Source organism: Malaclemys terrapin, chromosome 25 (genome assembly GCF_027887155.1).
Source record: "Malaclemys terrapin pileata isolate rMalTer1 chromosome 25, rMalTer1.hap1, whole genome shotgun sequence".
In the NCBI taxonomy this organism is placed as follows: Eukaryota; Metazoa; Chordata; order Testudines; family Emydidae; genus Malaclemys; species Malaclemys terrapin.
In genome coordinates, this window is record NC_071529.1 from 10,983,425 (window position 1) to 11,005,864 (window position 22,440).

The 22,440-nt window shown below is 39.1% G+C and overlaps 3 protein-coding genes and 1 long non-coding RNA gene across 9 annotated transcripts in view; 3 read left to right on the forward strand and 1 right to left on the reverse strand.

Annotated features, from left to right (window-relative positions):
* The window catches only part of HOXB3 (homeobox B3), a 58,289-nt gene that overhangs the window by 4,123 nt on the left and 31,726 nt on the right, over nucleotides 1–22,440 (forward strand). Inside the window, exon 1 of one of the 6 annotated variants that reach the window (XM_054014129.1) lies at nucleotides 10,945–11,019. The exons of 2 other annotated variants lie outside the window; for them this stretch is intronic. The gene's annotated coding sequence lies outside the window, so the exon portion shown is untranslated. Of the gene's footprint in view, nucleotides 1–10,944; nucleotides 11,020–12,847; nucleotides 12,889–20,308; nucleotides 20,374–20,829; nucleotides 20,849–22,440 lie in introns of those variants that run through there. 3 more of the 6 variants (XM_054014130.1, XM_054014131.1, XM_054014132.1) reach the window with 3 other exon arrangements.
* LOC128829035 (uncharacterized) lies at nucleotides 264–10,718 on the reverse strand. Its single transcript, XR_008443275.1, has 2 exons — nucleotides 10,540–10,718; nucleotides 264–774 (listed from the first exon to the last, which is right to left on the reverse strand). It is a non-coding gene; the product is annotated as an uncharacterized LOC128829035 (long non-coding RNA).
* On the forward strand, nucleotides 1,236–5,208 carry HOXB6 (homeobox B6). The gene is made up of 2 exons (XM_054014141.1): nucleotides 1,236–3,049; nucleotides 4,278–5,208. The coding sequence occupies exons 1-2, from the start codon at nucleotides 2,638–2,640 to the stop codon at nucleotides 4,535–4,537; spliced, it is 672 nt and encodes a 223-aa protein (XP_053870116.1). The 5' UTR covers nucleotides 1,236–2,637; the 3' UTR covers nucleotides 4,538–5,208.
* Nucleotides 7,322–9,810, forward strand: HOXB5 (homeobox B5). Its single transcript, XM_054014136.1, has 2 exons — nucleotides 7,322–7,929; nucleotides 8,677–9,810. Exons 1-2 carry the CDS (start codon nucleotides 7,380–7,382, stop codon nucleotides 8,922–8,924), a joined length of 798 nt encoding a protein of 265 aa, XP_053870111.1. The 5' UTR covers nucleotides 7,322–7,379; the 3' UTR covers nucleotides 8,925–9,810.

A 22,440-nucleotide genomic window follows, 5' to 3' on the forward strand; every position in this document is an offset into this window, starting at 1 on the left:
TGAATACTCTGCTACAGATGGTAAACATGCCATCCTGCAGGTCTCAGTATATGGATGATGGACACTTCAAGATCTATGTATTTTTTCCAAAATGGAACAAAAGCTTAATGCATGTTTTATACCAAGTTTTCTTCTTTTATTTTTCTCCCACTAAAAGTCCATACATATTAAGTGAAGCGCTTTCTTCCTTTAGCAGGGCACAGCATATTATTCCAGTCTCAATAACCGTCTAAATAACCAACAATAAGCAATTAGCAAGAGGCGAGTTTCAATTAGTGAATTTTATTTTTTTTCTTTCACAATAAAAATAAAAATGACTACAGCCAAAAGGTAGGACGAGTTAGCCTTAGCCACAAGCATGCTAAATAGAGCTGCGTTTCATAGAAATGCTACATCACCATGTGTTGGGGAAACAGTCTTTAAACATACTTCGGGAGGAACATTTTCACAACTATCATCATTAAAAAGAAGTAAAGAAAACGTTTTCAGCGATTTTACTCACTCATTTAATTATCAGGAATTCATACTTCATAGCCCAGATTCCGCATGCTGTGCAAATCATCCCAGATGTTCCTGGTTTTACTCTTATACACATTTTGCGTAACTTTCTAATCAAATGTCTGTTTGCCTCCTGCAAAGCAACTAACTTCATTGTGTTCAATGGAGGTTTTCTCCCCCCAATAGACAGTCAAGTTTCTCTTTTAATCTCACGTTCCCATGCCAATAAAACAGATCTGCGTAGGTTTGGGTCCACTCCATACACAAAGGAAAACTCTGCAAGAACAAATATAATAGATTTCAGTCAGAAAGGAGGGGAGAAAAACTACTTCCTTTACATGTTATTTCCTTGAATTATACAGATTACGTTCAGTCGAATGCCCATTGCAGTGATGGCATGAAATAGTCTTAGCTTTGCTGCTGTAAACATGATGTTTAAAATAAATTAGCTCCTAATAAGATAACAGTTTCGTAAATACTTAACCCCCATCAGGGAAAATAGGCATTGGCAATTCTGCAGCGATCATGTAATTATGTGTAATTCTAGACCAGGAGCAAACGTGTATTCATACATATAGGTGTGTACCTTGTGTGGTGTATAAATTTCATTGCATATGATAGATAGATAGATAGATAGATTAGATAGATGGGTGTGTATGGAAATAGATAGATAGATAGATAGATAGATAGATAGATAGATAGATAGATAGATAGATAGATAGATATGAGTTTAGAAATGCACCTTAAACCAATCAATTTTCAATTTTATTGTGGAGGAAGTTTCTGAAGGACATGACACGTTCCCACAGCTAAAATGCATGGCAAAATATTTAAATCCAACCAGATCTTCCGCGTAGAGAAATCTGAAGAGGAGGTGACTAGCCATTGTGAAACACACCTACAGCTAATGAATAAAAGCAGAAACATGAGCCACTAAGCCCAGACCAAACTCATTTCATTTGGTCTTTCGCCCCAGTTGGAAAAAAAAATGACTCAGAATTTCGAGTTTATTCCTTAAGAGGTTTAAACTTTTTTTTTATTTTTTAAATAGGTACCTTGTAGTGGGGCCAGACACAAATGGAAAGGGTGATAAAATATGAAAGCAGGATCATCGCTCACCTTATAGGCAATAGACACGCCAAACAACAGCCTTTAAAAAAAAGCTTGATCAGTGACAATCAATAAAGACACTTCTTGACCGTAACCGAATGTTGCCTTTAACTGCGAAGGGTCGGACATAGATTTGGTATTAACAACAAAACGCAAGAGGGCACAATTCGGTACATATATCTATATCTCTACAAGTATTTAGTCCGGGATAAAGGTAATACTTCGATTCCCATTCATCTTATAGATTTATAACTCTTTCACAAAATATATAGGAAGCATAGAATCTGATGAGGCGGGCGAGTGACACTTTAAAAGGAAGCCTCTTCTCTGTCAATCTATGATAATTAGATAACCATGAGAAATAAGTTACCAACATTGACTTCTCTTCTCCCCCCCCCCACACTTCCCATCCTAAACCCAAGCTAATTAAACAAATGAGATCTATTTACCCCACCCCTCAATGAAAAAAAAACAAATAAACTAAAAGTTTCTTTTTTTATGTAAAAAAAACCAATCATAGCAATATTACCCAAATGGTCTGCAATCAATAACAGGCACCAGGGGTTAAACTTTTCAGAATAAAGAGATTTAACTTTTTTTTTCTCCGTGTGTATGTATATCTCTATATACAGATCTATCTCTCTGTCTCTCTCTGTGTGTTTGGTGTATTTTTTAATTATTGTTTTAAAGACTCCAAACGTTTGGGGATTTATCTTTCGCAGATAATACGTATTTGGTGAAGGGGGTGAGTTTTGTTGTTTAAAAGGGAGGAAAAAGAGGGGCTGGGTGGTTTGTTCTGGGGGTCCCTAGTGCAATGCAAGCCCCTCATGGGTGCTATTTTGTAATCTCAGACTCTTGCTATTGGTCAGTCCATGATCAGATGGTTCTATTTCCTTGTGTCCCTCGCTGGCACCCAGCCATCCCCCTTCAGCTAAAACCCAATCTCCGATATACTACTAATAGCTAAACCACTTGGACTATAAAACACAACAAATCATAAAGCCAGGAAAGGACGGCTGCCTCCTCCCAATGAGTTCTTATTTTGTCAACTCTACCTTCCCGGTGAGCCTGGCTGCTGGGCAGGAGCCCTTCCTGGGACAAATCCCGTTATATGCCTCAGGATATGCGGATCCTTTAAGACACTACCCCGCTACCTATGGAACCACTAGCGTCCAAGATAAGGGTTATCCCTCCTCTTCTTATTACCAGCAAGCTAACGGAGCTTACAGCCGGACCACAGCCTGTGACTATGGGACAGTTGGTTTTTACAGAGAGAAGGACCCTGTCTGTGCCACCTCCAACCTAGATGACCATGTTCAGTTTGCCCCAGATCAGCGGAAGTCAGACTGCGCACAGACCAAAACTGTTTTCGGGGAAAGCGATGACCAGAAGTGCTCTACTCCTGTCTACCCCTGGATGCAGCGGATGAACTCTTGCAACAGTGAGTTACTCTTTTTTAATCTCTCTTTATTTATGTATTTGTTCCCCCCTCCCCGCCCTTCCCCCTTTTCTTCTTTGCAAAAGAAACAGGAAAAGCTTAGTTAAGATCCAACTTCCAGCGGACGAGTCAGGCAAAGCACGAGACTGAAAGTTGTTTCTGACACAACCCCAAACTTTATGGCAGTCTTTTTCCTCTATCGCAGTTCTTTAGCCAGATCCTTTAAAAAACAAAAGTTGGTGCCATGCTTAGGCGCGTATCTTCTTTCCTTTTGCACGCTCTGATTCGTATGTCACTCCGTTACAATGATTTATCTATCTCTGTGTCTTCTACACATACAGAGAGATATCTATTCACAAAAAAAGAAGAGGATGACTTCACACACACACACACACACACACACACACACACACACACACACACCCTTTCTGGAGTTAAATAATGTAAAAGTGTTTAAATATTTGAAAGGAGAGAACTACATTTTTAATGAAACTCAACACATAATGAAAAGTCTGCCTGGGGAGAATTTTTTCCCTCTGTGATGTATAGCTGGTTTAAGTGCTATCTCTTCAATCCACAAAGAAGAAGAAGAAGTCACAGTGCTTCCATGTTTACATTCATTATTTGTTGCCATTTAAGTTCCAAATTGATGTCCATTAGTGCAGGGACATGAAGCGTTGTATCCCCTTTAATGCACAGAGTTTGTCTAGATCGATACACTTCATTATTGCTTAAATGCCCAGATCTATTACTGCTGCCGGTGGGGAGGAACAATTGAAAGGTGTGTGTGGGGGGGGCACCATGAGATTTTACATAATGGAATAAGACAGGTCTAGCAATCTCTTCAAAGCACGGTCCTGGAATATCTGGCAAGTTCTGCATTAACCCTTCTGCCCAGGTACCAGTGGAACTTTATTGCCTTTGAGTTAAGCAGCAGGCATTACAGAAACCCAAGACAAATTAGCAACTCTTTCCAAGGCGATCTAGCAAGTCAGGAGGTTTGCTAGAGGGCTGGCTTTGGGGGGGGAAAAAAGGAGCCCTGGGCACTTTGGCTAGATGATTTTTGGTTGGTAAAAGTATTTAGCGGGGAAGGCAAAGGAAGCAAAAGACGCCACCACCCCTAAACACACACCTTTTATCAGAATGCTAAGTGGCCGGCTCCCTGGTATTATTACTCTTAACTAGAATAAACCTCTGGGTATTTTCTCCCCCTCCTTTCCTTGCCTAACAGGTTCATCTTTCGGGCCAAGTGGCAGGAGAGGCCGGCAAACCTACACCCGCTACCAAACCCTGGAACTGGAGAAGGAGTTCCACTTTAACCGCTACTTGACCAGGCGTCGCCGGATCGAAATCGCACACGCACTTTGCCTGACAGAACGCCAGATCAAAATCTGGTTCCAGAACCGGAGGATGAAATGGAAAAAGGAAAACAAACTGCTCAACTCCACGCAGCTGAGCGCGGAGGAGGAGGAGGAGAAAGCAGCGGAGTGAAAGAATTATTTAAGAGAAAGAGAGAAATATCCCAACAGTCGGAGGAGGTAGAGGGTGGGGGGAAAGGGTTGGAGTGGAAGAGAAAATGCACCCCAAGTGGTGCACGCTTTGTAAAATACCCGAGACGGTTTGAAGGTGGCGAGCCACCAACATAAATTTGCACCGTTGGACTCGTGTTCAGTTAATCTGTCGTGTCAAAACAAAAATCAGGCTTCTAGTTGAGTTTTTTTTCCTTTCTATTCCTCCAAATATAATATAAAATAAAATAATAATAATAATTTGGAACTCTTACCTGTGTTTCTGCCCTTCGTGTCACTGTTAGTAACCCGCTAACTCTTGTATTTAATGGAGGTGCTGCAATATGTGTCATTTTTGGTGTTTATTGTCTTAATTTTGTAAAATGTTTCATGCACGATTGACTTATAGATTCCCCCCTCCCCGGTTGTTTATCTTTTGGTAAATTAATCAAACCCTGGGGTCTTTGTAATTAGTTTCTTTTTTTTTTTAAAGAGAAAACCTACTGAAGGAACAAGTACTACCTAAAAGGATGCAAAAGCAACAACAAAAAAAAAATATATTTTATTAATTTTTGTACGTGTTGTGTTTGTAGTTTGTCTTAGGTATGGCCATGGAATACTCTAATAAAAGTAAAGTATTCGGACTCATCCACACCCCTTTGGTATTATTATCATTATTATTATTCCTGTCTATGAAAATATGCCATTCATGTGGAGCTGAGGGGTTGTTAGCAAAGCGGGCGCTGCTGCTGTCTATGTGTGACACTGTCTTCTAATCAGCCAGGACAAGCAACACCCAGCATACGGAAGTTACAGTTGAGAGATAAATCCGCTTTCCCTCCCTTTTGCCTAATCTTAAATGCAGGACCTTTCACCAACGATATCTCCGAGCTGACATTCTGCTTGAAGATCGCTCTTTTTTATTGTTACAGTCAAAAGAGTTATGAGGAAAAGCCCTCCATATACATAATATATCAAAGAAAGAGGCAAAAATATGGTCTCATCTATCTACCAAAGATACATAACGTTTGTCTAGCATCTTTCAAACATCTGGTCCCTTATTTCACTTTCCAAAATCAGGGAGATGTGCATTGTAGACATAGCTAGGTTTCAGACTTGCTGGGTTTTTGTTATTTTTTAGTCGAAACTTTTTTTCACTCCAGGACGATGGGAATTATTTAAGCACGGGGGGGAAACCAAAACCAAAAAACAGTAAGCTAAGCACAGTTAGATTGTTTCATGTCTATGTACACACACACCTTTCAAATGGCTCTTTTTACAGTGCCATTTGACTCGGAACTGGGCGAATGTCTCTTCTGCGCTAAAGAACTCAGAGGTGCCTGGTAGTTGCAATGAAGTCAACTTTTCTTTGATTTTTTTTTTATTAAAAAAATGAACGAAAAGAAGTGCTTTTCTTCTTGGGAGCAGCAGATTTAAAACAAAAAAATTGCTCAGGTCAATGCTAATAAAATGTCTGAAGCTTCACGAGAGGAAAAAAATGCCTTTAAAAAGAACTACTCCCTTCCCCCCACCACCCACCCCAAAATACCTATGTACGAATGCATTCCCTCATGTCACAAGCTGTTTTAATGCCAGTCACTTTTAAAATCAATTCATGCAGACGCTCCACAGCTGTAGAACATTTACTATTATTGCCACTCTTTTCATTGCCCGTAATTATTATAATTATATGTCACTTTCAATATGGCGCATAATTTCCAATGAGTTGCAGACAAGCAGTTGAAATTCCTAAACTGCCTTGGAAAAAAAATAGCAGCCTTGAACAAAGCAAAACCCTGGTCAAATTTCAGGTTTTCATGGCTACCTAATATTTCTTGCAGGTTTGCAATGGGTTAGAGGGGAATAGAACAATGCTCTATTTAAAGGGAGTGTGTGTGTGTGGGGGGGGATATTCATGATCAAGAATATCTTAAAAGCAACATTGTCAACCAGTTTCAACGGCTGATCTCCCTTCCCGTCTCTTTTTTTCCCCCTCCAGAATTACAAGGTGTTACTGTGTATTTGATAATATGATGAGAAGGTGAAGAAAGCCAAACTTTCATTGTGCCAATGAAAATAAATAAATTAAATAAATAAAGCACACAGGTTTTTCTTTCAGCAGGCTCGGTTTTTTCTAAGATATTCAAACACAGAACCTCCAGATGCAAAGGTGACTTATTCCCCCTCACCACCAATGTCATTATTATAAAAGAGTGGCAATAATTTAATGAAGATAACAACCCCCATGCAAAGACCACACAACTAAAACAGAATGTTGACAATCATTCGAGCTGGGTCTGATAAGCGTTTTTTCCTCCATTTGCAGAATAAAATTAAAACTGAAAGGAGCTTCCCGGGATGAAAATGGGGTAGTTGTGCATTATTATTTTTTAAAAAGTACAAATATATGAAGAGTGCAAATTGCCACTAAATGACTTTTAAAAAAAATTAAAGGTGGGTAGTCACCCTCCATGCCTGCTAAGTCACCCTGTCCCCAGTAGGTGGCGCAGTCCGCCAACATGGCGCAATCTCTGTCTTCTGATTTTTTTTTTAAGCCTTGCATTGACTTGGGCCTAACGATTCTCAGATCGTCATTATTTGTAACCATAGAGCATGAATTACCTCTTGAGGTCATCAGTGAGAATTTACGACTGGTCAACAAAAGCACGTGATTACCAAACGCCCCCCCACCCCCCATATTTGGCCGCATACATAGCAAAAACGAAGTACAGTGCATTGCTATAATTCATTAATACATCATAAATCGTCAAGCACAGGGTTATAACGACCACGAGCCACAAATCAAGCCCTCCAAAATAACCCAAATGAGCTCTTACTTTGTAAACTCGTTCTCAGGGCGCTATCCAAATGGCCCCGACTATCAGTTGCTAAATTATGGGACCAGCAGTTCTATGAACGGTTCGTACAGAGATTCAAGCACCATGCATTCCAGCTCTTATGGCTACAACTACAATGGGATGGACCTTAGCATCAACCGCTCAACCTCCTCTAGCCACTTTGGGGCTGTGGGAGAAAGCTCCCGCAGCTTCCCTTCGCCCGCTCAGGAGAGCAGGTTTAGGCAAGCGTCTAGCTGTTCCTTGTCCTCTCCCGAGTCCCTTCCCTGCTCCAACAGCGACAACCATGGAGGCAAACCCGCCCCGTCCCCCTCCGACCAGGCTACTTCTGCCAGCACCAACACAAATTTCACAGAAATAGACGAGACCAGCGCGTCTTCGGGAACCGAAGAGGGCACCCAAATAAACAGCAGCAATATTCCCCGGGCACAGGCAGAGCCCGTCGCTACATCCACAGCTGCAACAGAAGGGCAGACACCACAGATATTCCCTTGGATGAGGAAGCTTCACATTAGCCATGGTACAGATACTTTTTTATTTTTTTTCCTCCCCCCCTTTTTTTCCCTCCCTTCTTCTTTTTTCTTCCTTCCTTCCCCTGGCTTTATTTGAAGGCGCCTGATAAGTAATCCAGCTATTTATCGCATTGTATTTATTTATCTGCTCGCTGATTTAAAACAGAAAACTGCCTTTGATGCTTGTTTTGAGGGGTGATAGATTTGTAACCCCTGTCGCTAAATCTGAGGTTATTTAATATATATATATATAGAGAGAGAGAAGGTCATTTAAAACTGCGGGGTTATTTGCGGATGGGGGAGGGAAGGGGGGGTGAGGAAAAGGAAAGGGAAGAACTGATCATTAAAACAGGCTCTCTATGCACAGATGGGGCTCCCAATCCTTTATTATTATTTTTGGTGTGTGTGTTCTTGACAATCTGCTAATTACAAAATAAAAAACCAAGAGTCGATCCATTGCACCAGGAACAGTGGTGGTTTTGTTTGTTTGTTTGTTTGTTTAAATGACAATATTTAACAGATCCAAACACACACACGTAGCTGGAATTATTAGAGGTTTAGGCTGCGAGGTTAAATTGTGAATATTGAATTGTATATGCCGGAACTGGGGGATGGAGGGAGGGGGATCTACACGTGGGGGAGGGGGTGTTATTTTAAAATAACCGAGTGAACGTTCGTGATTGTCCTGGGAAGATTAATAATTTGCCTTTTTTATAAAAACAAAACCAAACACCAATGTTGTCCATATTATTCAGACATGACTGGACCAGACGGTAAAAGGGCAAGAACCGCCTATACTCGCTACCAGACCCTAGAATTGGAAAAGGAATTTCACTTCAATAGATATCTCACCCGCAGGAGGAGAATAGAAATCGCCCATGCTCTGTGCCTCTCCGAAAGGCAAATTAAAATCTGGTTCCAAAACAGAAGAATGAAGTGGAAGAAAGATAATAAACTGAAAAGCATGAGTGTAGCCTCCGCGGGCAGCGCCTTCCAGCCATAAATTATAGAAAAGGAATATCAAGGAAAGAAAGAAGAGAAGAAAGGGGGGTGGGAGAAACAGCACCATATCTTAGTTTCAGAGTACTGTACAGTAAGGCACCTTTTTTCGGCATGTTGTTGATATTTTAAACAACTCCTATGGTACTGTTATCCCAGGACTGCGCTCCTGTTGTGTTTTTATTTTTGTTTTAATTTTATTTTTTAATTATTATTATTATTTTTTAATTTCCCAGATGCTCCTCCACGCTCTTGATGTTCTAATAAATGTTTGTGCCAGTGCTATCTTGATGCTTTCTGGAAAGCTAGCATGTTTTATGTGAGCCCTTTAAATGTTATAACTTATTTATAAATTGATAACAGATACGGTGGTTTGTTTGTTTTTATCTGAGTTTACAGCTATGGGGAGGGGGGGAGATTTATTCTCTGCCTAAGCTAAAGTTGGGATTCCTGCACTAAAATAGCAGAAAAAAAATCAAAAAACTGTAAAGAAAAAAATAAAAAAGCAAAAAAGCTCTTGTATCTTTTTGTCTTCAAATTGTCGAATCTGTGGTTTAGTTCAAATGTAAGGCCATGCTTTCTAGTTCCCAGGCTAATTCTGAGACGTGTTCTTAGACGTGGGTAAACTTCACTATTAAAAACATGTATAAAATTGGACCAACCATAAAGTGTTCCAATGTCTGTAAATACTAGAAATATTTCTGATGTGACTAATAGACAGTTGGTAGTGGGCAGAGTGAATGCAGTGTTATGTGTAAAATGGCATCTGTCATGTCTAGCTGCCTGTTAGTATTTTGCCAATACGCTTTTTGTATTTGTTTGTAGCTTTACTTCAAGTCAAATAAACATTTCTCCTATTCACAAAGGCTCCCATTCGTATTTTCTACCCATCGCTTGAGTCTTAACGCTGATAGTTCGCAGTACATTCTAAACACATGGGTGGCATAGAGCTTGTGCTGTGTTAGGAGCATTTGCCAAACGCTACCCACCCTTCGCTCTCCTGCATAGCACTTTGGAAACTCTCAGAAGCCAAAAAATGCAAAGTTCACATAATAGAATCTCATCGCTGAGGAGGAAAGCAAATGCATTCTACAGAGGAAATGCGACCTGTCATAGTTTCCAAACTTTGTTTCGTCAATAGAAAAGAAAAAAAAAGTCCGAATATCAAATAACACAAGCTGTTTTAAAGTAGCTTAAGTTACAATAACAAGATATAAATGCTTTGCGAAATATATTTATGTGCATTTGAGGAACGGGCCTATATTACTTTTTGAAAAATAAAGAGATCTATCTATCTATCCATGCGCTCGCTGATCTATAAACACCCCTCCACCCCTCACCCTCAATCTCCTGAGCATACTGGTTTTATATCCTACTTTCTGGCTCAACATGTAAATAACAGTTCTGTGACTACTCATACTCACTACAAAGCCTATTTTCGCTGCAAATAACTAACATAATCAAAGGTGGCAAATGTTTCTATTTTGCTATCCAGGATTTCTTATAAGGCACAAGATACTTCAGTTAAAGTCTCTCTGCTGGCAAAATGCGACTGACATATTTACAATATAGTTCAGGTTTTTGTTCGTATTAAGTAAAGTTGGATCTTATAAACTTACCAAACTTAATCTCCCACTGTTTAGGTACTTCTTAAGTGATTTTGAGAAGAATGTGAGGTGGACTGTCAGCTCCAAAACCATTTGCTCGCCTTCCCCTGATATATAGTTCTCTCTCTATATATTTTACCAATAGCAAACTATACCAAAAGTAGGTATGACATTTAGATGTCAAATGGATAGGGTTTTATCTAGAAGTTAGATCGTAAAAATCGCCCAGACCTCAGACAGATACCCCTCACTGGCTCTCAAAAGTCACGTGAGGTCCATAAAGTTAGTTTTATGGTTTTGGGGAGTTGACAAAGTACAATATATTTCACATTCTCTAGAATGTTAAGTGACACTTTAACTGCTTGGTTTGGCTTGTAAGGGGCAGAAATGGGTGAGCACTTTTCCAGATGAGATAAACCCTTGCAATTGCTGGTATCATGCTTTGCTGGTCCAGTGTTCAGTCCAGAGGACCAATAGTTTGGGCTCCTGAAAGTAAGTCCTTCTGAAATATTATCTGATTAAACTATTTTAAGGGTTATATTGCTAAAGATTGAGCGGGGTGAAGAAGGGGGGTATCTCTCTCTCTCTCTCTCTCTCTTTCTTTCCAAAGCTTTATTTCTCACTTTTAAAAGGTCCAAATTCTTACACTCCCCAGATTTGTTTCATTAGGTCTCAGCAAAGCTCTGAGGCCCATATGCAAGCAACGTAAACTTTGTGGAATGAGGGGAAATAGAATTCCGTAAAGATTAATTACGATTGCATTGCAAACGCCATCCAATCTTTGCCTAGGGGCATATGTACTTCAGACAAACTTTGTTTTATTCTTAGCCATGTCAATAGAGACTCAGTTATTGGAGGTTGCTTTGGTGAGTTTTATACTGATCACAGTCACGAGCAAATATGGGTCAGGCTTTGGCATTTCAAGGTTCCTGTTGTATATTTATATTCTTGGTTTCATTCACACCCTTTAAGAATTTTAATTCTTTTTTTATCCTGAGTTGCAAGGAACATTTTTAGCCTTTTCCTTGGCCTGGGTATAGACCAAAATATTCGTTCTGGGCGTTTTTCTTTCTGTAGACAGTATCCTAACAGTTCCCTGGTTTGTTTGTACAATATGTGGACACTGGATTACTGCCGTTATGTCTTTCTTCAGTTTGCCTTTAAGTGACTACAAAAATAATAAAAATCAAAAAATCAAACATGCTGCTGTTTGCAGAATGGGGGTGGATTCGATTAACTTTAAACCCTATATATGTCGAGTATATGTATTCCTAAGGTATTGTTTTTGCTTCTATAAAGAAGGGACAGTTCTGGGGAAAAAAAACTAATTAAAACCGCTTTTTCTTTGAGAAAATAAGCAAGTTATCAGAGAAGGGCGAAAAAGAGAGATGCACTGAGTATTTACCATGACTGGGACATCAGCTAGCAGTGGTAAAGTCCTGGTGAGGTGTCTATTTTCCTTTATGTTTATAAGGCTACAGCCCAAAACGCCTGTCACAAAGTCGCGTTCAGGAATCTTAACATGAAACACTCTATCCAACGCATCGAGCCTCGCTAAACTTACATTGAAAAGATTTTTAACTAACGGGTTTCCCCCGTGCCCCCTCCCCCCCATCAGACTGATTTTTTTTTTACCAGCACAAACAAATCCTCAGAGAAGTGAGGGCTGCTTTTTAATATATTTTTTTTAACTCTAGGTGTTTAAATTTTCATTGGGGAAAAAGAATCTGTATCTGCCCACTCACATTTGTAATTCTGTTCCTGTAGCTTTAAAAAGCTTTAAAAGAAAATATACTGTGAGGAGAGATGTTTTTTTCCTTGGGTCCCAGAATGTTGCAGCAGCCATTAAACGTTCCATTTCCCCTTTTAAGCAGGATTTTTTTTAATGGCAGAGCAACATTTGGTGGACACATGTCCGTCTCTTTCACACAGAGCAAAAGAACGCCACCATCTTGCGCAGTTTGGGGATAGTTTTTCCTTCCTTGGGCTGTTTTTCCTGTCCTAGTCCATGTGTCTGATGTTCTCTTTATTGGCACAATTTCAACTTCTAGATTCTATTTGACCCAATTGACTGACTATCCTAGAACTCGTGACTAATATTCTGATACAAAATCAAAATTCTGGCCAGGGAGACTTGGGGTGATGGGGGGCGGGAGAGTGATAGGTAGTTGAGTCATTTTCATTTTAACATCCTAATCTGATTATCTGACCGAGTCGTATGCTTCTTTATCAGCTCATAATAAAGACATTCGCTGGCTTCTAGACACGTGAATGGAATGGGTCTAAAGTGTGAAGTTTGCAACCAACACACCACAGATTACAGAAATCTTGCCTACACAGCAAGAGAAATATTTACTGAAGGTAAATAGGGTGTAGGTATGATGGGGTGGTACCAAATTACTGACCTGAACATTCTTTAGCCATCTGGTTTGTATTGATGTTAAGAAATAATGTTGACTGATGCAAATTACCACCACCAAGCTAGGTGAGTATTGTCATTCACCTACCGTAGTACCGGAATGACAATGTAACTGCAAGGAAATATATATTTGACAATGACAGTGTAACTGCAGGGGAATATATATATATATATATTACATTAATCCAAAACTTTTACTCTATCTATCTAAATTTGGATTGATGTCATTTTCCCATATCCTGATTCAAAAGGCAAAAAGGTTGCACATTAGGGTTTCAGTATTTGTATATTATCCCAGTCAAACTTTCCTTTAAAATCAGGTCTAATGACCCAAAGCATACAATATATCAACCACCATTTTTAATTACATGGAATATGCAACATGTTAATGGGATGGAAAGAACAATCAAAGACAGATAGGATACATAGAAAGTCCATCTTCACTTAGAAATGCAGACTGAACCCCAGGTCGGTTTATTCTTTCTGCATAATCTTCTACATCACTACACTGATATTAAGGAGTTTATTTAACACAGTTTAAAGCAGAATGGAAACAATGCTTGTATGATTTCCATTTTTATCCCAGTCAGTCTTTGCTACAGTACCAGATAACCTCATTTATTTCAGGAATCTCAACCTTTTACAAAAGTTTGTAGTAGGTATGGAACTGGGCCTTATTACATCACCTAAGCATGTTTTAGAAATTATATTCCTGCCATATTAAAATCCTGTCCCCTTCTTGTGCACTTTAAAAACTCCTGCTTTTTACCTATATTGCTTTCTCTGTCTCTTACAGGCTGGGTTTATTTGTGTTGTTCTAGTCTCCCCAGCTTCCTGTGTGGCTAATGTGTACAACTGGCTACCACTTTAAAGCAAGGAAAGATTCACAGGCTCAAAATCTTTCTCTCCCCACTCCCCACCACCCCGCCCCTACGTCCTTAAAAAAAAAAACACCTCCCTTTGCTGGTGAACTGAGGAAGTATAAGAAGAGGAAACAGGAAAACAGAACTCTGACCGTTCAGATAGGCGAGGGTTCCCATTGCATTTTTCATCCTTTCCCTCCCTTTAATGGTAGACATCAGACAGTGGAACAATTAGTTCTTCAGCAGCTGTAGAAGATAGAATACATATGAGATATTTTACTACTAGGTGTGTGTGTGTGTTTCTCATGGAAATGACAATTGATTTTAAACTTCCCTTGAGGTTCTTTCTATTCCTTTTTACAGACCTACCACAGCTGCATTTATATATGAGGAATATATACATGTAAAGAATCTGGTTTAAAAAAAATATATATGGAAGGTAGTATGCTTATCAGGAAATAAATATTTGTCTGTTTGACCAACAACATACAGGATCAGACCCAAAGCCCACTGATTCAGTGAATCCGGTTGGGCCTATAAGAAGCCCATTAATTTACCAAATCCACTGGAAATGCGATGACTAATAAAAATAGGCATATGGGTATAATTTTTTTTTTATGGACAGCTTTAGAATTTCTTTCCACTCATGAAGGATCTCAATGGAGTTGGGTAAACAAAGTAAAAGTGTTTCCTGCTCTTGAAATAAAAATATTCCTCATATATGGCAGATTAGTGGAGGATCTAGCGCATGATAATATATCTATACCAGTGTCCATCTTCTGAGATGGCAATGTTGAACATCTATACTAATTAACATAGCCATTCCCCTCATACACACCCTCTCAAAAGTGACTTTTTGAACATATAGTGAATGTTCAGAATTCTATGCTTCTACATCCTCTGTATAAACAACATCGACAGCAGTCAGACAACCCTTATCTCAGAAAGTATCTGCTCTATCCACTCAGCAGATCAATCAGCTATATAAAAGAGACATGTCAAAGAAAAAATAGACAGTAAAGTGAAAATTCAATATTAAAATAACCTTCTGGCTTTGGTAAAGCAATACGTGGAAGACCCTGGTAGAAACAACCCTCATTAGATGTATAGATAGATATAGCAATAGAAACCGTTCAAACAAAAGGCAATTCAGTATCACTGTGTCCTTTCCAGACTACCTAGACTATCATGGCATAGAAGGCTGGATTGCTTTAAAAAAAATAATAACAACCACCAAGCAAATTCTAAACTAAACGTTTTGTATGGCTTTTTAGCGTTTTCCTGTAGGCGTTTTTTATTTGGATGTAAAACGGAAGCAATCGAGATGAAATAATTTTATTTCACCCTTGTTTCAAAAACAAACAAACTTAGAAACCAAACCAAACTTCCCCAAGGTAACCCAGTTACCGATGTGTATGAGGTCTTATTTTATTCAACAAAAAGTGATTAAAATCTGTTAAAAGGATTTAATTAAGAGAATGAAATGAAAAGGAAGGGGGCACAAATGGGTTGGGGGAAAAAAAAGCAAAGCTATTCTAAACGATTAAATCGCCATTTTAACAGTATAATGGGGTTTGCATACTGAAAAGAGAAATCAGAGCTCATATCTCATCAATAATTCATAGGAACCCGGGATCATTGCGAGGTCAGCAGACTAGTCAGAGCGGCTTCCATCGAGGAGCGCTAAGACACCCTATCAAAATACAATCGTTGTATCTCACACGTACACGGGGGTCTGCAGGTCACAGTTTTAAGAACAACCTAAACTGCTTTTTTTTTTTTTTTTGGAAAGAAAAAAAGCCCGACAACAACTCACGAATCAAATGGATTGGTTGTTCGAATACCAAAAAGGTTTGGGGGGAAAAAAAGCCATCACGTTGGAGATGGTCATATTGCTCCAAGCTAGCGAGAACAACAATAACAAACGGGACAAATACTTTTTTTTTTTTTGGCAAGCCAAACGGGTCATTTTGCAATACACCCCCCCAAATTCTCCCTTTCTTTATTAAAAAAAAAAAGGTTGGAATAATATTGTTTCTATTTATCTGGGCAAAGATAATCTGGAGGGGAGAGGGATGAGTAGCTGTAATTCACTGATTTTTTTAAACTAATTAGCTATTTGTTTGTAATAGTCTTGTGAGTCATCCTCACCTACACAAAAATACCCTATATCTGAGGGTTTCACATCACTGTTTCACAGAAGCCAACTCCCTTTCCTACAAGCACTCTCCAGAAAACGCAACAATAGAATTGCAGTTTCAGACAAATTTCTCATGTCTTCCCCCCATTTTAAAAAATACAATTATTATTGTTGTTATTATTATTATTATTCGTTAGAACTGAAAGGAGTTAAGTTACCTAATTATTTAAAATTCACGTGATAAAAGATCGTCCCGCAATTAGGAAACCCAAGAATTGTTGAAGTGATTTATTTCGGCTTGTATCTTCCTCTGGGGTCTCTGTCCACTCATGGATTTAATTTAAGACTAAAACTTTCTCTAAGAATACTGAACGTTCTGAATATTTATATCGAATATCTGAGTCACCCTCTATCATCTTTTCTCCCATCGTGGTAAATAAATGGCAGTTTAAAGGGGGCATGGAAAACTTAGCTCTAGAGGTGTCTACCCTTTGCAGTTTCCCCATGTTCCTTTACCCTAACTAGCTTTAAAAAGAAACTGTTTTGACAGGAAGCGTTGAAAGAGTAAGACTGTCTGAGTTTTCTTTTCTCTCTTCCTCTCTTTTGATGAATGTCTTTTTAACATATATAGATATACATACATATATTAGCCCTTCGTGTCAAAACAAATTACAGCATTTTTTTAAAGGGAAGATGTAGTTAGCTTAGTGGCAAATTAATTAAAAAAAATCTTTAATTTTTTGGAAGATTTAAAACAGTATAAATCGGAGGGAAACTGATTTGGGGAGAAAAATTGGTGAAATCTTTGAGCCTGTAACGTCCCCAAGCAACCAGCAGAGCTCGCTTCAGACCAAGTTCACAGTCATGACAGGGTCTCTGAGTTGCTCGCTAAAGTAGCTAGAGCTTGGTTTTTGGTCTCTGTCGGTTCTTTTTGTGCCACAGCAGATTCCGCTCCCCCCATTCCCGCCCCAAGACCTCCCCACACAAACTTATCTCTCAGACCTCCAGTCCCCCACAGATAACCAAAAGCTCCTCTAATCACCCAGTCCTCCAGCGCGGGGGGAAAAAATTAGAACAGGCTAATTAGTGCAGTCAACAACTCACCTAGTCAACAACTCACCTATTTGACATCCCATTAGGCAAATAAAACAGAAATAATTCAAAATGAGATGAATCCAGCTGTGGTTTAAGGGACTTTTTTTTTCTCTTGTTCTTCTAAACACACAGAGATAAAAGAAAAGTGTAAAGGGGGGGGGGAAATCCGACAGCCTATGAACCTGATGACTTGATGTAGAGAAACACATCTAATGTTTGCAAAGCCTGGACATTTTGTCCCCCCCCTTGACAAAGAAGGAACCCAGAAATGTTAAGAGGGTTTTAAAAAATAGGGAAATCTGTACAGCTTTACTTTCTGAAGACGTAGAAGGTGACTATGGTCTTTGGGGGGCTTGTTAATACAGCATTATAGCGCAAGGGGTCAAAAAGTTGAGGGTCAAAAGTTTACGCTGTGCGTGACTCAGTCTTCTGTATAGCCGGATAGACTGGATGTCAGTGTTTAAAAAAAAAAAAAAAAAAAAAAGGGTAGTGGTTTGGCGAAGGGGGTGGGGTGGAGAGAGGAAAGATCCTTTTCTTATGGGCAGAGATGAGAGAAAATGATAGCGAGGTAAGAGAGAGACGGGTAACAAGCTGCCAACCTAGAGAGAGAGAAACAGGCAGTGGGGGCTGGCAATTCAAAATGAGACGCCGGGAGAAAATAAGGTGGATGAATTAGGTTGGGTCTCCAGTGAGGAAATGTGTAGTGACTTCTAAATACTTTGCTAAAAAAGATAACCTTTGAAACACCATATAGAATCCAATTAAAAGAATACAAGGGCAAAATACATTTATTAAATCCAATTACATGGAAGTCCCTATAGGATATTAACATGAGCTGTTATGCATATATACATATATATGACTTTAGAATGAATATTCTTTTATATATCTATGAGCTGTTATGCATATATGTGTGTGTGTGTGTGTGTGTGTGTGTGTGTGACTTTAGAATGAACATTCTTATATATATAAACTTTCATTCTATAGTCACGTATATATTACATGTAAACAAATATATAAAGAATGTTCATTTTACAGGCGTTTTCATCATGTTAACCTCCAGACTGAATGTTCTAACACTTGGAATATATACTAATGAAAATACTGTTTAAAAAAGATCTAAAGGACAAAATAAACATTATTTATAGTGTATACAATAAGCGATGGTCTTTACACCTCAACTGTATATAATCCACAATGCCGCCTCCTATACACAATAAATAGGGTGATGGTTAACAAAATATTAAATGCACATGAAGGCTTTTTGAAAAAGTATCCATTATGCCCTTTGGTCCAGTTTAACCATCTCATTTTGCCCTTCCCTATTCTTTCCTTCGGAATTTGAATTAAATGTGTTATATTTATTGCTAGAAATGTGAATCCATTCTGGCCAGTTGCAACAGTTTAATGAACTGATATAATAAATATTTCCCTTGGCATTTCACAGTTATTTCAACATACACTGCTATACTTTGCATCCCCAAACTTCAAATATTATTTTTATCGAGGCTGGGGGTGCAGAAAGCTACTTTTCAATAGAGTCTAAAGCAAATATTTGAAGCTATGCCGACTCTTTAAAAAAATCGCAAATTTGCTTTTGTTCTCCCTTTTAAATATCTGCAGTGACTAAATACTTATAACACGCATCATTTTTCTTGGAAAAAGAGAGGGAGAGAGAATGTTAGAATCCTGGGAAAGGCATCCTGGATAACCCATTTGCTTTGCCGATTTGAGTATGTTCATACAGTGGGTGAAATTCGAGAGAATGTGAAGCGTTTTGTTTCGCGTGATAAGGCTGGGGGTTAATTAATTACCACGAATTTGCTTGGTATTTATAAAATATCACTATACAAGAGCTACCGTTTAGTGCTAACTTGGGCCATCCATCTTTTCGCTCTTGTAATTACTATACTTATCTCTATAGAACAGTCATTTCAACTCCAGGTTTATATAACAGGTAATAGATAACAACTGTCATTTGTTGTCGGGATATTAACACAAGCAGGTATAATTTCGAGGCCATCCTAATAATAATAACAACGTTTAACTTTCAGTTTAGGAATGCAAATCTCTACGGTTCTCTGGAAGATTCACTTGAAGTAACAAGTTTTTTTAAAAAAACCAAACCAAACCAAAAAAAAAAAAAAAAAAAAAAAAAAAACGAGGAGACGAAATGAACATATTATTTGCAAGGATATTTCTAGTTTATCTACCTTGTTTTCCCCCGTTCCTCTGTGTCTGAGTGCGTGGATTTGTATATAACATAAAAGCGGTCGAAATAAAATTAAAGAATGAGATTTCTTCAAAAACAATAGATTAAAGGTGCTTCTAATCCCAATTTACTTTTCAAATTACTTGTTCTATCACCGGAACAAGCACGATGCTACAGTGTGTGTGGTTGTGTGTGTGTGTATATATATATTAACGATAGATAGATAGATAGATAGATAGATAGATAGATAGATAGATAGATAGATAGATCTGTAAACTCCGTGCAGGCGGCTTTAAAAAGATATGTAGCTTATATGACTCAGATATCCTAGAGATTATTAACCTTTATCCCCTTAGTAATGCATACTACACCTATCATTTGGGTATTTAAAGGATGGGGGGGGGAATGTTGCAGTTCCTTCTTTCAAGTACAGATCTTTGTAAATTTTTGTAAAGCGTTTAAAATATAGTGATACGCAGAAGTGAGGTTTTTACTCACAAAAGCTTATGCCCAAATAAATCTGTTAGTCTTTAAGGTGCCACCAGACTCCTTGTTGTTTTTGTAGATACAGACTAACACGGCTACCCCCTGATAAGTGATACGCACAGTCGATCAGAAAACAGACGATTCAAACCTTCTATGAATCGTTTGCTTAGAGAGGAAAAACTGGGGTGACCTGTTTTCCATCTAAACGTACATTCACCCGATTTTTTTATTATTAATTTTTAACTGTGATCTAGATCAAGTTGACTCTTATTAAAAGTCCCATCCTAGAGAATCATCTCAGGCTTCGTGTTATGTAGAGGAAGTCCCTGCTTATTACGAGACACCAAAACGTTGATGCTTTCGATTGCAAAGAAAGCAAGACTGGCAGTCATAATTATTGGATGACTAGGACTCCTTCAAAAAAAATCTTCAAAGGGAAATTTACAAACAAAATGATGTGCACTAAGCTCACTTGGAATTTCAAGCAATCGAGGAAAGGTCTGAATAAAATTCTTTGCCCTGCCATTTTTCTCCAAAGTAATGACCTGGGTAAAATTCAATATGACCGAGAGAACTATGCAAGCGTATTATAGACCAGTGGGAGCGGCCCCCGGAGTGGGGTGAAACTCAGGTCAGAGCGTCTAACAAATATTAAAATGTTCAAGGGACTCGGGACACGCCTAGCTGTTTAACAAAGACTGACAAAGTATGAGATTAATACGAAAACTTGCCAGTAGCAGTTTTTTGTTTGTCTTTAAAGACAATAGTGGTGTATGCTGGGGGGAGGAAGGGGGGCGAAAGAGGGGTTCTTATCGAGAAATAATCCCTCTTCAGGGGGAAGATAGCAGAGAGGAACTCGGCTCTTGGGTTGGGGGTTCTTTTATTTGTTTGTTTTGTGCCCGGAAAGCTTTACGAACTTTTGTGGGAGCTTCCTCGAGTGCCATAGGAGATTGTTTTGAGCTGGGGACTGGGGGGAGGGGGGCTTTTATTTTTTTAAAGGTATGTATTGTTGCTTTTTTTTTTGGCGTTGCACCTAGAGAGAGCGGGAATGGGCAGGAAAAGGGGTCGCTTTCAGAGGTCATGCACTCAACCTGTAGAACTGAAAGGTAAGAAAAGCGTCTGATGCAATCAGGGGGACAAGTGGTGTGGGGGTGGGGGGAGGAGAGATCGGATACAATTCTAGATGTCTTCTTGATCTTTTTTTTTTCAAGGTAGGAGGCTATGGATAGGAGTGGGTCAGAAAAGGGGCTGTTTAGGCAGGGAATTAAGGGTGCATTTGGGGGGATTTTGCCTTGGCAGGTGTCTCATCACTCCAGCGATCCTCTCCTCTTAAGCTCCTTCTCTCGGAGCCTTTTTTAATAGTCTTAATGGTTCCTCCCGCCTGCTTTCCTTTTATTGTATAATATAAATAAACAGCGAGACGGCAGGCCGACCCTGCTAACAGTCGAAAGGGAGAGAGGTAGGTTTGGATGGCGGCTAAGCGGCTTCCCCCCTTTGAAATGGAGAGAGAACATTAGCTAGATCTATCTTTCTAAACTTCCGAAACGTTAGACGTTTTTATGAGCGGAATAGAAAGTGTGAAAAAAGTGCAGGCGTGTGTGTGTGTGTGTGTGTGTGTGTGTGTGTGTGTGTGTGTGTGTTGGGGCTGGGGGGAGTACAGGGCAGTATCGTTTTCTTTTTAATTCGGGATCTGAAGCTGTTATGTGAGACTTCTGGAGGGAAAAAAAAAGATTTCTGGCAAACACTAGGGGTGCTGGTGCTGCTAAAACCCCTTTGTCATTGCAAAGGGAAATTAAAACGGGATGTTTTGGGGAGGGGGCTATAAGGGAGGGGGTATCAATCCAGAATAGGCCCTACCTAACTGTTTATGTTTAAGGTATAGGATTTACCGGTGTTGGTTAGGGTATTGCAGCTGTGGGGAAATTAACAAAAGGACGCAGAGGCAGATGGAATCAAAATACAAAAGTGTAGTCGGAGTGGACTGTTTTGCTAGAATTGGTTTATTATAGTTTCAGTCTTTACTTTGTTCTAGCATATTTTATTTGAATTCTTATTTAATTATAGCACACTGAATAGAAGGCGGTCTATTTCTGAATCACTGTCTGTTCCCCGGTACACTTGAGGTTTTTTTGTGCAGACTTGGGACATCCTTGTCCTGTGTGAAAGGCATTATAAAGCAACCTCCGAGGTCTGCTTGGTGTGCAAGAAACTTTTTGTGAGTGTTAGACGCTTGGGAGCCTGCAAAGGGTAGATTTTACCAGTTCTCGTTGAGAAGTGCTCTCAATTGTCTTACCTTGGCGATAGATATTGCGAGCGATACAGTCGACTCACCTTTAAGCAGCCGGAAAAACTTAACGCATGATGTGTCCCAAACAAGCGGTGTTCATTCATTCTCTGCCTTATAAGGTTTTTTTTTTTTTTAAGCAGTGCTATTTGAAATATATTTCGATTTGAGGGGAGGGGGAAAACAGTATTTCCAGCCAATGAAGGGGGAAATGTAGCATCTTTATGGCATCGTCTGTGACTGGGTGCTGTTAAAATATGATTAAATCGGAGATATTCAAACAAAAACGTGTGTTGCTCCCTTCTGATTTTTTTTGGTGGGGTTGGGGTGGAGGAGCGTGTTATACTTTTAATCTCTGGAGCTACTGGGATTTTAAACGAAGTCTCAAAATGATGCTATTCTCATTCGTTCCGA

What these genes read in the sequence shown, in the direction of transcription:
- HOXB6 (XM_054014141.1), top strand. Translation starts at nt 2,638, where the DNA reads ATGAGTTCTTATTTTGTCAACTCTACCTTCCCGGTGAGCCTGGCTGCT. An exon ending in GCGGATGAACTCTTGCAACA is followed by an intron (nt 3,050 to 4,277) that starts GTGAGTTACTCT and finishes CTTGCCTAACAG; the next exon opens with GTTCATCTTTCGGGCCAAGT.
- HOXB5 (XM_054014136.1), top strand. Translation starts at nt 7,380, where the DNA reads ATGAGCTCTTACTTTGTAAACTCGTTCTCAGGGCGCTATCCAAATGGC. An exon ending in GAAGCTTCACATTAGCCATG is followed by an intron (nt 7,930 to 8,676) that starts GTACAGATACTT and finishes CATATTATTCAG; the next exon opens with ACATGACTGGACCAGACGGT.